Source organism: Pteropus alecto, unplaced genomic scaffold (assembly GCF_000325575.1).
Source record: "Pteropus alecto unplaced genomic scaffold, ASM32557v1 scaffold71, whole genome shotgun sequence".
Classification (NCBI taxonomy): Eukaryota; Metazoa; Chordata; class Mammalia; order Chiroptera; family Pteropodidae; genus Pteropus; species Pteropus alecto.
In genome coordinates this window covers 19,035,135-19,050,476 of record NW_006433024.1, presented here as the reverse complement: position 1 = coordinate 19,050,476, position 15,342 = coordinate 19,035,135, and the positions used below count along the sequence as shown (strand labels likewise).

The following is a 15,342-nucleotide window of genomic DNA, read 5'->3' as shown; positions in this document are numbered from 1 at the left end:
TCAAACTTTTAAAATGGGACAATCAAACAGTCGTTCTTGATTCTTGGAGGTCAGAGACCTCTTTAAGACTCTGTCAGAAGCTTTGGATCCCATTCCCAGAAAAATACACATTCACACTTCATACACTCATTTTTGGACATGATTTCAAGGACTTGGATCTTCTGAAGCCTAAGTGTGGACATCTCTTACCTGCCAACACCTAGTCTTTACTATATCTTTATATGTAGAGAAAGATATTATAATATATTTGATTCTTCACTTTTTATGGACGTCGTATTTGTTTATATACAACATTTTGCAAGTGAATAATGCATTCCTTATAAAAGAACTAAAAATTGCTAAAGAGAATTAACATTTAATAGAGGCTCCTATATAGTGATAATCTTCTGAGTGCTTTACATATATAATATACATAATCCTCACCCCAATCCTAATAAGGAAGGTGGCATTATTATTATCTCTAGTTTTTAGAAAAGAAAACTAAGGCACAAGGAGATTAAGTAATTACCTAAAATCATATACGTAGTATGTAGTGGAGCCAAGATTTGAACCCAGATATTCTTGGTAAAAAATCTGGCCATTCACTACTCTTCTATATTGTCATATAACAACAACAACAACAACAAAACAAACAAACAAAACCGTTATGTAAAATGCCAAAGAAGGAAAAGAAGAATCCCTATTGTAAATCAGATAGCTAGAGCAGCCTACACAATTTTTACCCTAATCTCCACCCTAAGGCAGTTTGAAAATTAAGTATTCAAATTTAAAATCCCCTGACCAGGACTTGTGTTTCTTCTGAAAGATTGCCTGCCAGATTACTTCGTTGAAGGTTTAAACAGAGTTGAGTTAGGTTGTTCTCTTTCTAAAGTGCAGTTTGATCAGAAAGTGATTACATGGAAGGAGTGTGGCACATGTCATTGTTTCCTGGTACACAAGAATTTTCTCTCTCAACCCATGGAAACTTCCTATTCAAGTAATATTCCATGTCACACAAATCATAGAAAATACTTGTGTTTCCCTTCCTGGTAATTTGAGTTATATGCTGCTTTGGGATGGTGACAGTGAGAGGCCTGGGGCTGTGCCCAAACAGTGCTGTGTAAATGGCATCTCTCTATCTGGTATCCCACCTGATACCTTTAATTAATTTAGTTGAGCTTCTTTTGTATTATATTCTTTTGTTTAGTGTAGATGTTTAATGTTAAAAGCCAAAAGATCTCTAGGTTTTTGTTTTTACAGTAAACTACCAATCAGTATTTATTGAGCATTCTCTATGTGCTAGATTCTGATATACAAAGAAGTAATAATGGTCCCTGCTTAGGATCTTATATACTATGATAATTATTTTCATTCATTCTGTAAATATTTATCGAGTCTCTTCTATATGTAAGCACTATGCTAAGCAATGTAGAGGATAAATTCACAAATAAGACAGAATTTCTGTTTTCAAGAATTTAAAAATTTTAGAGGAGAGGAAGATGTAAACAGTTAACAAAGAAGAACAAAATGAAAATACCAGAGGACAGAGTAATTTTGACTAGATAGATCAAAGAGTGTCTCATAAAGGTGATGGCATTTGAGCAGGGCCTTGACAGATAAGTGAGATTTCAGTGATAGACACAGAGAGAAGAGCATCATAGGTGTAGAGAATAGTGAATAAAAGTATGGTATCAGAAGAGTAAATGCATGGCCAGGAAATGATAGCAAAGGAGATAAAGCCAGAAAAGTAGGAAGAGGCTTATTTGTGCAACCCCCACCCCCCATCCCCATGCATGACAAAACTTTTGGGGTTCTTGACAGTCATATGGAGTAATTAAAGATTCATGAGGCCAAGAACAAATGGGAAGTTGTATATGGCGTATGTTGAATTTCTGAGTTCAGAAAGGCATATTAAGTAGCAGTCAGCATGGTTAGACAGAGATGCTAGAAAGAGAAAGTTTTTTAATCTCAGTCAGGTGATTAGCATGTACCAAGGCTTGAGGGAGTTGGGAGGGGCAGTTTCCTTTACTTAGTTAATTCCAACTCATGCTTGTATGTATACTTTGAAATTTTTTCCATCTACAGAAAAAAAATGAAAGAATAAAACAGTTGAATTTAGGTATACCCTTCAACTTACATTCACAACCCTGTCATTTTTATGATGTAATACAAATGTAGAGAAGTATGCCATTAACAAAACCGAACAGAAAATAAACCCTTATAGACAGAAATGCAGGGTTTCTATTTGTAGTTGTTTGAATGTGCATCAGTGACCTTACTTTCAAAATTAAACAAAGAAAATAGTCTAAAATAGATGTGGAAGTTAATTAGATAGTAATCCCTCTAAATTCTGATTTGTATATTGGAGTCTATTTTAAATCAATACTTCATGCTTTGTAGGTACACTAAAATAATAACAGCAAAAAAATGGAAAAGATTTTACTGTTATTGCTACTTGCCATTTATTCCGGCATTAATTTCTAGTTCATGCAGTTGGGGTTGTGTCAGAATTAAAGAACCCCTTCACCAAAGTGTTGGGAAACTGCTATCTTCTCTTGATGTGATACTACTTGGACAGCATCAGCCAGCCAAGGACTAATCACAGCTTCCATAAAAATAATTTTCTTTGTTGTTGGACACCTTTCCTCTTCGTCTTCTCTTCCTCCTGCCTGAACAATTCAAAACTTTTCATTAGGTTTGGATTTGAAAATTCTAGATTCTCTGTCATCTAAACTCGACAACAATCCGAGAGCTTGGTTTATATTCCTAATACTTAGAATAAGCACCACACCTGGAAAAAAGATCTAAGCTATACCTATGTCAGTACCTGGTGTCAATGAATAGTAAATATATTTTTCAAAAAGTTTTCTTTGATGTATATAGTTCTAGGTCTTGTGCCCATAATATAAAAAGTGTTATAAAAGTGCTAGAATACATGTAGTGAAATTAGCCACAACTGAATATTTATAATGTAGCATAAAAATGCTAACCTAAGATGTGAATAAACTTGTTAGGTTTGTGTGTTTTTTAAGTGTTGCAGTTGATGGTAAGTATATAATTCAGGTGAGTTTGAGGTTTTAACTCACTTTTTTAGAATAATCACTTTAGGGTTATTCAAAATATGGATAATGATTTACCTGAACCAAGGATGTTTCAAACAAAAGTACATTGACCTCTTTTAAAGCAATAACATGTACAACTGTTTTTAAAACTCATGTCAGTGAGTTCTGCTGATTAGAGCTTCACTTCTGTGACCCATGGTGACACCAGGATTAATGTCATCTAATGTGACTTTCTTACCACTTCAAAAGTTCTTTCTATTTAAATGTTTTAAATTGAAAGAGCTAATATCATACCGGGTTAAAAACACTTATTACGAATAGCTGGTAATGTAAAGTCAGTGCTTGCTGCTATACTAATATAACATTCCTAATGATAAATAGCATTTAGCTTTTTTTGGTTTTATCACTGATAAATAGTAGATGACTTGTAACCCCCAAAATAAATATCAGTAGTCCCCTTTTACTCCCATTTCACATTTGTGGAGGCAACAGAATGGAGAATAGCTACTCCTGTGTTGTTGACTTAGAGAAAACAAAGAACTGGGTAATTTTAAAGACAAGCATTAATAAAGATTGCTGATGAAGCTGTGATGGAATAAATGAGGCTGGATCATTAAATTTTTGGTTAAAAGAAAAAAAGATATTAAAAGATTAAGTGATACATGCCTATGTGTATGTTTTTAAAGCAGAAAATGGAAATAATTACCTAGAACCATACAACTTAATACACAAATGCTTACATAGACTCTGAAATAGAAGTTCACAAAGGATTTTGTCCAGATCTGTTTTGGGGAGAGTTGGGTTCCTTTCACTGGTTTAGAGCAATACTGTCCAGTAGAACTTTCTACATTGTTGGGAATCTCCACAGTCCAGTCGCTAGCCTCATGTGGCTGTTCAGCACTTGAAATGTGGCTAGTGTGACTGATGAACTGATGTTTTAATTTTATTTTGTTTTATTTAAATTTAAATGGCCAGATGGGGCTAGTAGCTACCATATTGGACAGTGCAAGTGTAAAGTAAGAATAAAAAGGTAGGATAGTATCAAAATCAGAATCACCAAATCAAATCAGAATCATGGTCCTGAAATATCTGTATCTTGATTGAATGGTTACACTAGATAGGTGTATATGCCATGTAATAAGGTTATTCATATTTTCTTGTTCTCTAACTGGCTCCTTTAATTACTCTAGTAAATAGTCTAGAAAATACAGCTTTAAAGCTTAATAGCACTTATGGAATATCAGTCAAGCTCTCTCACCTCAGTTCATCTCTGATCTATAAGGCCTTTTGAGACTGGTTTTTGCTTCCACCTTGTCACGTTTCACTGGATCTTTGATCACTTCTGCAACAGTTCTCCAGAGAAAAGATTATAGGTAGTGACTCATATCCCCTTTGGTATCAAGAGCTAGTATTTACTATACTAGCTGGTTAATAGGTTTTATTATCTAGTGTTTGAGATTTCCTACCTTGAGACAACAATTATGCTAATCCTCATGTGAGGTTCCCTTCCACCTCTCTAGAGTGACACTCAAAAGAATGAAGACACATTTCTTTTGTCCCAGCCTTTGTGTCACAGAAGGCAGATAATCAGAATTATATGATGGCTTTCTTCCTATTGATGAGGTTGTAGCAATTGAGGATAGAGATGGCCTGTGCCTCAGCGATTTGCAACTTCTTCAAAGTTTAAATTAATTGAGAGCAAGCAAAGAATTAGAAAAACCAGAAAAAATAGGTACACTCATTCTGTGTCTGTAAAACCACCCCATTCATTGTTGAAAAGCCTGTGCTCATACTAGTCTGCAGTTATTACTATGAACATGAAGCTAAATGAGAACTCTGGCAGATTAGGGATTGTCTTTCTCTGTAGTAAAATGTGTGCTCTATGTACACAAAAGAAATGTTATACCAAGAAACTTGATTATGAGAATTATTGCTTTGTTTTCCTCTGGGGGTTAGCAGTGTATTGTTTAGTGGGATCACACTTCAGTGTCCTAATATCTGTTCTCCATGTCTCCTAGAAGACTGTAACTACAGCTTCTATGATTACCACAAAGACACTACCTCTCGTCTTGAAAGCAGCAACTGCGACCATGCCTGCCTCTGTTGTGGGCCAGAGACCTACCATTGCTATGGTGACCGCCATCAACAGTCAGAAGGCTGTGCTCAGCACTGATGTGCAGAACACACCAGTCAACCTCCAGACGTCTAGTAAGGTCACTGGGCCTGGGGCAGAGGCTGTCCAAATTGTGGCAAAAAACACAGTCACTCTGGTAAGCCAGCAGCTGCTACTCATGTGTGCCCACATGAGAGGGTTCAGGATATGCGTTTGTAGAGTATATCCATTTTATGCTCCTGCTGGATTGTTCAGTCTCCATCACTCTACTATACCACATTCCCCTTTGGGGCTGACTAGGGAATATACCATTCCTACTGTCTACTCGAATAACTATGGAGGTGTCCTGACATCAAGGACCAAAACTCACTCTGTACATTATCTGAGGTCAAAGTATGACTTGACTTGAACAGGGAAAATGTCCTTCACAGAAGCATACACAGTTTCATGTATCTCTCCCTCCTCTCCACGGCCCTTCCTGTGAAACTTGAGTTCTTAAATTATCTGGTGCTATGTTACTGATTCAGGAAACTCCTTGCTGAATTTTTTTAGTTCACTATCCCTTGACTGCACCCAGGAAGTACTGGAGTTAGTTGGGGCACTTTAAAAATATTCAAGAAATTCACAAATTAATAGTGTCCATGTCCAAGGTCTATCAAGGAAAAAAAAAATCCCTTGAAGGAAGAAGTACTTGAACAAAATTGTTTATGAGATTTCTAGAGTAAAACATTTAGAAACTGATGTTCTCAGGAACTTGGGAATAAATCCAAGTTGTGGTTTAAAAGTTTTTTCCTAAAATGACAGCTAAGAGCTCTTGGTGGCTTTTGAATGATGACTAGTGATGAGTGAAACTAGAGAGCAATAAAGTGAAGCTTCACCACTTACCCACGAATCTTTAGAGAAGCAACCAGATAACTCAGTCAGCTACTGAGAGTTAGAAAATTCTCTATAGGAATAAAGCCATTCATTCACTGTTAGATAAAACGCTTATGTTAGGAAAGAACCCATTTGACCAGGCAGCAGGTTTGATTTTACTTTGGATCCAGTCTTGATTTTTAAAATTTGTAAGTGCAAGTGTTCTTGAGTGTCGGAAAAAGGAAATTGTCTAAGATTGCTGAGCCTGCGTGTTTTACATTAGGTATGTGAGGAGGCAAAAGTGTGGTTGGTTCACTGTAATGGGGCAAATCATGCCGGTGGGAGAGTAAAACTGTTTCTTAGGCAGTGTTAATTCAGATGGTTAACTCTGTAGCCAAAGCTTGTAGCAGATATTGTCTGATCTAGAGAATAGTGATGCTGACAATTCTTTTAGAATGCCTAACTTTGATACTGAACAGTTGTTGTCCCCTCTCGTTGATGTATCTTTCTCATTTTTTAGCAGGTTCAGGCAACACCTCCTCAGCCCATTAAAGTACCACAGTTTATCCCTCCTCCTAGACTCACTCCACGCCCAAACTTTCTTCCACAGGTGAGTAAACCAATGACAAACCTCGTGGTAGGCTAGGTGGGACCAAAAGCCTCGTGGGCCCTTTTTATCATATGGATTTCTCAGCAATGACCAAAGGCAGGGGCATGTGCGGAAAGGAGAATTTTCTAAATTAAAAAAAATTTATGCTAACACCATTTTAAACCTTAAAATGTTAACTTACTTGAAGATTTTAGCTAAAACCTGCCTGCCAGTGGGACAGGAATGTAAATATGACTTTTTTCCCACCTTTATGCCAAAGGGAGCAAGGAAGGAAACGACAGCCAACTAACCAGTAGAAACCATTCAGTTCTACTCTGGAAAGTGATGGCAGAGCATCACGCTGAAGCACAAAGCCTCGCTCATAAAGATTTCAACTGGGGGTCTACCCTGGGGACTTTCTGTCTAGGCCCAAGCAGCTCTGCTTGCCCATATACTCCTGAGAGTATTCTTCCAGCGATGGGCTGAACTCACCATTCTACTGGAAGGATGTCAGAGTTGCCCCATTTGGGACCTTGAAGGGAGTCGACTTGCCTGGTAGAAAGGCTGGGAATTCCTATCCGAGGCCCCAGAAGAGAAAGGAATTTTGTAGTTAGTGGCTATAAGTGATTTCTAGATTGCTTCCAGGGTGGGGATAGGTAACGCTCACATGAGATAACGTGGGTTTAGTCATTTATAAGATGAATTCTTAATAAATACTTCGTATTTCAAAAAAGACACTAAGCCCTATGGATGTGTCAGTTTCTAAGACAGACATCTCCCTGCCCTTAGCTTCAGACACATGTATAGGCAGTTACACTGGGAGTACAGAGTGGTCTAAGAACACGTGGAGGGAAACCCAGCTCATTCTTAAGGGTATTACAGAACATTTCCTTGAAGAGTTGACATTCTACCTGAGACCTAAAGTCCTAGTAAAGTTAGCCCGACAGAGTTTTGCAGGAAGAATAAAAATGCTCCAGGCAAAGGGCAGAGCACATCCATAAGTCTAGAATGGAGAGATGCATGTAAGCCTAAGGAACCAACAGAGATTGGGTGTGGCTAAGGGCAGTGGGCCATGTGGCTGACTCAGGCTAGAGTAAGAGACAAAGCTGGAGAAGCCCATCAGGCCAGAGCCTGCCGAGCCTCATAAACTGTATGAGGTGTTACCCCAGGAAGAGTGGGAAGCTGTTAAAGCATTTTCAGATAAGTACTTGACATGATCAGATTTTTGTTTTAAGAAATTTCTTCTTGCTACTGTGTGGAGAATAGACTGGAGGTGGTCAAGACTGTCGGGAGGAAGAACAGTTAGGATATTGTCAACAGCAATAATAGCTAATGGTCAGAGACTCTTGCTATGTGACACTGTGTAGGCATTCTACATGGGTTATTTTAATCCTCATAACAACCCTATGAAAGTAGGTATTATTCTTTTTTAGATAAGGAATCTAAGGTTTAGTCCATGTATTTTAAATGGTGAGTCATGACCCATTAGTAGGCTGTGAAATCAATTTAGTGGATTACATGCAGAGTTTTTAAATAAAACAAACAAAACATAATAGGAAATATTAAAGTACATAGCACATAAGTATTGTTTCAAGAAGTTTTTATTTTATAGAGAAAGAGATATATGTCTATATGTGTGTACTGGTTACAGTGAAATGTCTTCTACTCTGTGTCTGCAGCACCCACCACAGAGTCATCTTCAGTTCAGCTAAACATTCACAGGGCTGTCAAGGGCCACACTTGGCCTTAGTTCACTTGGAACGATACAGGATGGAAACCAGAGCTTGCCAGCCCTTGCTCGACATCAGACGTTTTTTTTGGTAGAGTCGCTGCAGTGCTCGTACAGCAGTCCCTGCAGCTGTCCGGGGATAGCTCAGGTGCAGGGAAGTGAGGTCTTTATCAGGACAGTGGGAGAGCCACCCTGGCACAGAAGCCTTATGCCTCACAGGGGCCAGTATGTCTTGTAACAATTTCATACACATGAATTAAGGTTCCCCACAATAGACACACCTGGTTATAAGAGTCACCCTACTTTGGAAAGCCCAAAGCATGGTGTCCTATCAGGTATTTATAATTCTCCCCATTCCAATTCAGTTTAGCAATAAGAGGTCATTTTTATCATAAGCAGTGTTACCTGGTAATATAGTTGACATTCTTACCCTTAATCAGATTTCCAGGGGGACAGAGCTAGAGTGTTAACTGAAGGTCAAACTCTCATGCGTAAGGGCAAAGGATTTTTCCCATAGGGTCACAGTTTAGAAAGTTTGAAAAATACTAGCTTAGTGGGATCAGATATGTTGCCTGAGGTTATATAGCTAGTAAGTGGTAGACCCAGGATTTGAACCCAGGCAAAGCTGACTCCATGTTTTTAATCACAATTTCCTGCCACTTTTAAGCCAAACGTAAGGTAGAGTAGTGGCAGTGAGGGCATAAAGTAGACATATTTGAGAAGGCTTCAGGAAGCAGAGATGGAGTAGGAAGCATCATGAATGATTCTCAGGTTTAGCAAGCAAAGGCCATTTACTGAGGTGATGATTACGGGAGGAAAAGAGGGTTGGAGTAAGAAATTGATGAGTTTCAGACATGTTGATTTTGAACTTCTGTGGGAATTTCAAGTATAGATGTCTAACAGGCAGTCAAATATATGATTCTGAAGTTCAAGAAATGTCTGAGATACAACTGTGGAAGATGATAAGTGAAGCCATGAGATGGGTGAGAGCTCCCAGGAGGAGCAAGGACATTGGGGAAGAAAGCGGTTCCAGGTCAAAATCCTGAGGAATACTTACATTTAGGATTGGACAGAAGAAAAGGAAGCCCACAAAGGAGACCGAGAGGAGTGGCCAAGATGGGGAGTTAAAGGGCCACAGATGGGGGCGAACCGAAGCCGTAGGCAGGAAGACATTTAGCACGTGGGTTAAGGTCATTGGCAGTATTATTACCATACTCTGGGGACGAGTTCTGGGTTGGACCAGTCTCTGGGTTGGGCATTTGACCTCAGCCTGAGGAGCCCGCATGGTGTATAGGAGAAGAAGCTAGGTTTGGAAGCAGATGAACTGCGTTCTAGGGTAGCATTTGGACCCATTTAAAAGCTGCTGAGTCTTTGTAAGATTATGTATCTTGAGAGCTATATAATCGATAAACCAAAATGAATATTCATAAATATTTGTACTAAATAACATTTCACATATGTAGTATAGAAGTTCTGGCAACGTCTTAGACTTACAGGAGTTCAGAAATTTCTTTAAGTAATATGATCATTGTTCTCTTTCCCCATAGGTTCGACCCAAGCCTGTGGCCCAGAATAACATTCCTATTGCCCCAGCACCTCCTCCCATGCTTGCAGCTCCTCAACTTATCCAGAGGCCCGTCATGCTGACCAAGTTCACCCCCACGACCCTCCCTACCTCCCAGAATTCCATTCATCCCGTCCGTGTCGTCAATGGGCAGACTGCAACAATAGCCAAAACGTTCCCCATGGCCCAGCTCACCAGCATTGTGATAGCTACTCCAGGGACCAGACTTGCTGGACCTCAAACTGTACAGCTTAGCAAGCCAAGCCTTGAAAAACAGGTACAGGCAAGAGTATGCACCTGCTTTGGACAGCAGCCTTGCCATCGAGTCTGGGCTATCTCTAAATACATCTTTTCAGCGGCCCTTTATCTCAGCACCATTGTTGATCACCTGTTGCTTATCATGTCCTAATTTATCTATAATGCAGAAGGTCCATACTTATTTGAGAAAGTTGGGTTGCTTTTCCCATTATCCCCCTTTGTAGATGGATCAGAGTCCTGAGTGAATGAGCTCCCCCTGCTGGTTCTGAAGCAGAAATTCAGATGGTTTATGCTATCCTCAGGCGGGGAGCACATTTGAATGAGGCAGTAAACAGAAATTGCCATTATTAGTTTTGGCCTGGTAAGAATCCAAATGAGGATAGGACTCTGAAAGTCAGGAAGAATAAGTAAAAGAAGGAAAGAGGTTTCATCTCAAAGATTTTCCCTGGTTATTACAGATAATGAAGAGCTAAATGAAAAAATTAAAATCTCTAAAAAGCATCTTTTAACTCTAGAGGATGTAGACATTTTAGCTCAAACATTGAAGCCTTTTATTTATATTTCTAAAACTAGATTTTCTCTTGAAAAAATGAGGTTAGAGAAATATACAGGTAACTTCCAAAAATACTTAAGTCCGTGATAGACAGACTTCTAAAAACAAGAAAAAGGATTTATAGGCAGTCACTGTATTTTATTTAAAGAAAGACCAATGACGAAAAAGAAGAATTTTGCAAAGAAAATCATCCTCTTTCAGAAAGTTGCTTTAAAAAGTCATTGACCTAATTGCTCAGGCTTGAGTTCTCATTCATCTGAAAATAGTCTCTGGTGATCCTGAATCTTCTGCTTCTGGATGGCTGACTGTGATTCAGAGAGGCTCACCAGATGGTAGGGAAAAAGAAGGCTTCCTGCTGCCTTGGCCTTCTTGAACAGAGGAACATTATGCATAAAGCACCCGGCTTTCCACCCAGGCAGCTCATAAATGCAGCAGGCCTTTTACTAAGAAGCTGGAAACCAAAATCCTGTGCTCAGAAAACACAGGAGAGGGCACATCTCTGTTCCCGGGGAGCCTCCTCGAACCCCAGGCTTTAAGGAATATTGAGAAAAAAGTTACTTACACATATTTTAGATCAGAAGTTTTTAAACTGTCAGCAGAACTTCAGTATTAAAATATTGAAAGTAAAATGCTCAGGCATAGTAGGCGTTTGTGTAGGGGCGTGTTTGGAGATCATCTGCCCTGTGCTGGCCCTCACAGCCCCTCTGAGGAGCCTTAGAGTTCCAAAGAACGTGCTCTAAAAACTACTTTAGATTGCCTAATGTTATTTCTCTTTGACCTCTTTTTTGATAAAGATTTTTTTAGGAGACAAGAATTTTTTCGGTTTTATCTTATTTCTACATTTCTTATATTTCTATTACAATAATAATACATATTCATTGTAAAAGAAGAATTTAAACATTACAGAAATGTATACTGTAGAAAGTACATCCTCTAATAATCTATGAAGAGAGTAAACTTCTTCCATAATTTTATACCCTCAAAGTTGCTATTAACAGTTTAGGTTACATTTTAGGTTCTATTTCTTCACATATTATCTATGCACATACTAACATGTTTAAAGAAAAACTACAAACAATGTACATTATTTTGTAACTTGCCCTTTTTCTTATTAGATCTTGAATGTCTTTTTATGTCCTAGCCTTACACATTCATAGAGCTTTTCATTTTAAACATAATGTCATAGAAAGATACCCATTAATTCTTAAAAGTTAAAAAAAATTATTTTCTAGTGCCAATTCTGTGGTCTCTCTTCTTGTTGACCTAATAGAGGAACCTAGTCATTGCTGTTTTAGCTTAGCAGGCTACCTGGCATAATAGTCTACCAGTTACCAAGCTCAGCAAGGATTCTCTTTAGACTGGACTCCGTTCTCAGAATTTTCTCACTTCACATCTCTCTACTATCCTTCTTTTCTTTTTTATGTTTTCTTTCCAATATCACATTTATAGCCATTAAGAGATCTCATAGATGGGCTAAGAGTGAAGCAATGTAAACATGTAGCCACAGAAGTACCACTTACAGCCTGCTCATAGAGTTATCAAAACCCGAATCTAACATTCTCTGTGTGACCAGGCTAGGTGGGTTTCTTTCTTCTTTCTACTGTTTCCCTTGGTGATAGTTTAATAAAATGTGATTATGTGCCAGCTACTATGCCATGTGTGTCTAAATACAAGGGTGGGTAAGTCAAAACCTGTACCCTCACAGAGCTTAACCTCTAGTATGTTTGGGGCAGGCATCAAGGCTCTGCCTCCAGGGGAGCAAGCCTGGCAAGGTGTGTAGTCAAAGGCTTCCCACTTTGGCATAGGAAAGGGAGAAGGCAATGTCAGTTATAAAAATAGCGGTCTCACTTCTTCCCCTGTCAGGCATCACTAGCTCCTTATCCACCCTGGATAAGAGGTCCCTTGTCTTAGCCTTTATGAGAAGCCACATTACATCGTGGCTCTGAAAAAACGAGGTAGAGTTTAAAGAGCTTTGAGACTAGAAACATATTTTAGGCAGACAGGCAAATAAATCCAAACAGACTTATATTGTAGCCCCTACCTCACTACTTTATGCCCTTGTCCTTGCTAGCACTCTGAGAAATGGGGCTAAACACCTGTTGATGATGGAACGAGATAAAGCGGTTCAAGTCCATTAGACTATGATGCATTTCTCAGGAATTACGTTCATTTTCTATCCACCTTGTTCCACCCCCTGCAACCAAGACCTCTTTGTGTGTCCCAACACTCAGCTCCTGAAAAAAAATCGCAGGTTCTGTGGGGAGAATTGCCAGATTGCCACCCATTTCCCTACTTCTTTATATACCTTGCATAGGAACCTACACAATATATTCTAAAAAAGGAGTGCCTTCAAGATGAGAATATTATCTGATGTGTTATCCCCAATTCCCAGTCTTCCCTCTTAGTAAACCTGAGCTGGTGAGTCTTCACCCTCCATTTTAGTACTGATGCTGTTGTCGGGAGGATAGATCCAAGCGACCAAATGATGGATTTTGCTTTGCCCTCAATCCAAATTTATTTAACCTTGATTGATGAAACTATTTGGACATGTATGTATATGTAAGTGCCTAACTTTGATTATTCATGCAGCTAGGTCTCAGAAGGTGAATTTGGAATTTAGGGTAGAAATGGTTAACTTGGTTCTAGTCTTATCCAGAGTTTTTTTATGTCTGCCTTTACAGTGTCAAAAAGAACAAGATTTACAAATTCAAATAGCTACAGGTGTGGAGCAGGAAGTGAGTAAAGCAGGCTGGACTTTTTATTTTTCCATTTTCAATGGGAACATGAGTATAAGAACCATCCCACTTTTATCCTTAATTCCTCTTTGAAATAGTAAGACAAACATGATAAAATTGACAGTTCGGCCTTGGTGTCAAAAAGACAGTAGAGAGTGGAAGAGACTGTGGTAAACTGCGAAGTCACGTGTGTACTCCCCCTCAAGGAAGCACCCACTTCTTGACAATAGCCAATTTTTATTATATGGAAACTTTTTCAAGAAAAACCAGAAATCCAAATATTTTGAGAAATCACCTAGTTTTTAAAAACCTGGTAACTGTTTAAATACCATATAGGTGAAAAATAATATCTGCAGAGAAGCTTCAGCTCTGGATAAGAGTTTATATTATAATCTCTGATAGAGACCAAACTTTTAGCTTAATCCATTTTTTTCGTTGTTTCCCAACCTATTTTTTTTTAATTGAGGTGAAATTGACATAAAATTAACCATGTTGAACAACTTTAAGCAAAGTGACATATAAGGAAACCAGTTTTACTGTAGGCTAGTTGATATACAGAAATATACCGTAGGAACTCAACTCTTGTTTATGTCAACTAGCATGTAGTAAAATTGGTTAATGTCACAATTTCCAAGAACCTATCGACAACATTAAGTAAGGTCTTATACTATATGTGTCTTTAGGAGCTTTCATCAGATGCCATCTGGAAAGCTACTCCAGCCCAAGGTGGGCAAAACAAAGGTCAGCCTCTGACCCATTCCTCAGGGAGCCACCAAACAGGCCAACAGGCCAAAATGCACAACCCCAAGTTTTTGAGAACAAGGCCGCATATTGCTCCGCATGGCACCAGCAAGCCACACAAGGAACACGGGTTGCCATCCCCACAGCCTCTGCCCAGCTAGGGAATGGGGTTTGATAGTTAGGTAAGGACAAATGCTTTCTTAATGAAATTTGGCAGCCTCTTTCTTGAGTTAAGTGCCCCCATAGTTGCAATAACTTTTAAAATCAGATTCTAGCATTCTAAAAAGTTTATTCTGGTCTTGCCAACTTAATGGATGCTTCAGGAGAAGGACTTACTTGGGCTCTATGTTCTGCCATTTCTGTGATGTCACTCTCAGCCTGATGTTTTTTGTCTGTTTTAAGCAGCTTAAAACAATAAATATTTATTATCCCACACAGTTTCTGAGGGTCAGGAATCCGGTTGCATCTTAGCTGGGTGGTTCTGGCTCAAGGTCTCTCACAAGTTTGCATTCAAACTGTTTGGCCAGGCTGCAGTCATCTCAAGGCTCGACTGGGCCTGGATAGTCCTCTTCCACACCCAGTCACGTGGTTGTTGGCAGACCTTCCTGCTCCCTGACAGCTGGCAGGAAGTTCAGTTCCTCAGCACATGGGCGTCTCCATAGTGCTGTTCACAACATGGCAGCTGGCTTCCCCAAGAGCGAGAGGTCCTTGAGAAAAAAACACTTTCCCAGTGTTTCTATTGTTTGATTTTTTTGCATGCTTTTGGTGTTCTTTGTCCAACCCTGAGATAATTGTACTCTTCTGCATGAGAGAGAAAATTTGAACCCTGGGTACTTTCTTTGCGGAGAGGAATTGGTTTGCCCATCCCCAGAGGCATGACCACTGCGTGCTTTACTCGGCCTTGGAAGTGGGAGTAAGCGACCCTGGGGAACCCCACGCAGCCTTGGAGTGGAGCAGCAAACCCTCACAGTCGACCTTTCGTCTCCTTCCTCCCTCAGACTCCTGTCCTTCCACATTCAGAGAGTTATGAAAATAAGCTTTCTGGACACCCAAGACCTTTAAAATGTCACTATAAACTACTTTCCCCTTGTGATCCCCCTCTTTGGTGGTTTGTTTTATGGAGTAAATGTGTCCTTTTTGGTTCAAAAATGTGTGTGTGTGTGT

General features: G+C 39.2%; 1 protein-coding gene across 19 annotated transcripts in view; it reads left to right on the top strand.

The window, feature by feature from the left end:
* PHF21A (PHD finger protein 21A) overlaps positions 1 to 15,342 on the top strand; it is a 159,484-nt gene that overhangs the window by 121,781 nt on the left and 22,361 nt on the right. For 14 of the 19 annotated variants that reach the window (XM_025044061.1, XM_025044048.1, XM_025044053.1 and 11 more), the window contains 3 exons: positions 5,060 to 5,311; positions 6,530 to 6,619; positions 9,875 to 10,168. In XM_025044061.1, coding sequence (XP_024899829.1) covers positions 5,060 to 5,311; positions 6,530 to 6,619; positions 9,875 to 10,168 — 636 coding nt within the window. The remainder of the gene's footprint in view (positions 1 to 5,059; positions 5,312 to 6,529; positions 6,620 to 9,874; positions 10,169 to 15,342) is intronic. The other 5 variants (XM_025044057.1, XM_025044060.1, XM_025044056.1 and 2 more) reach the window with 3 other exon arrangements.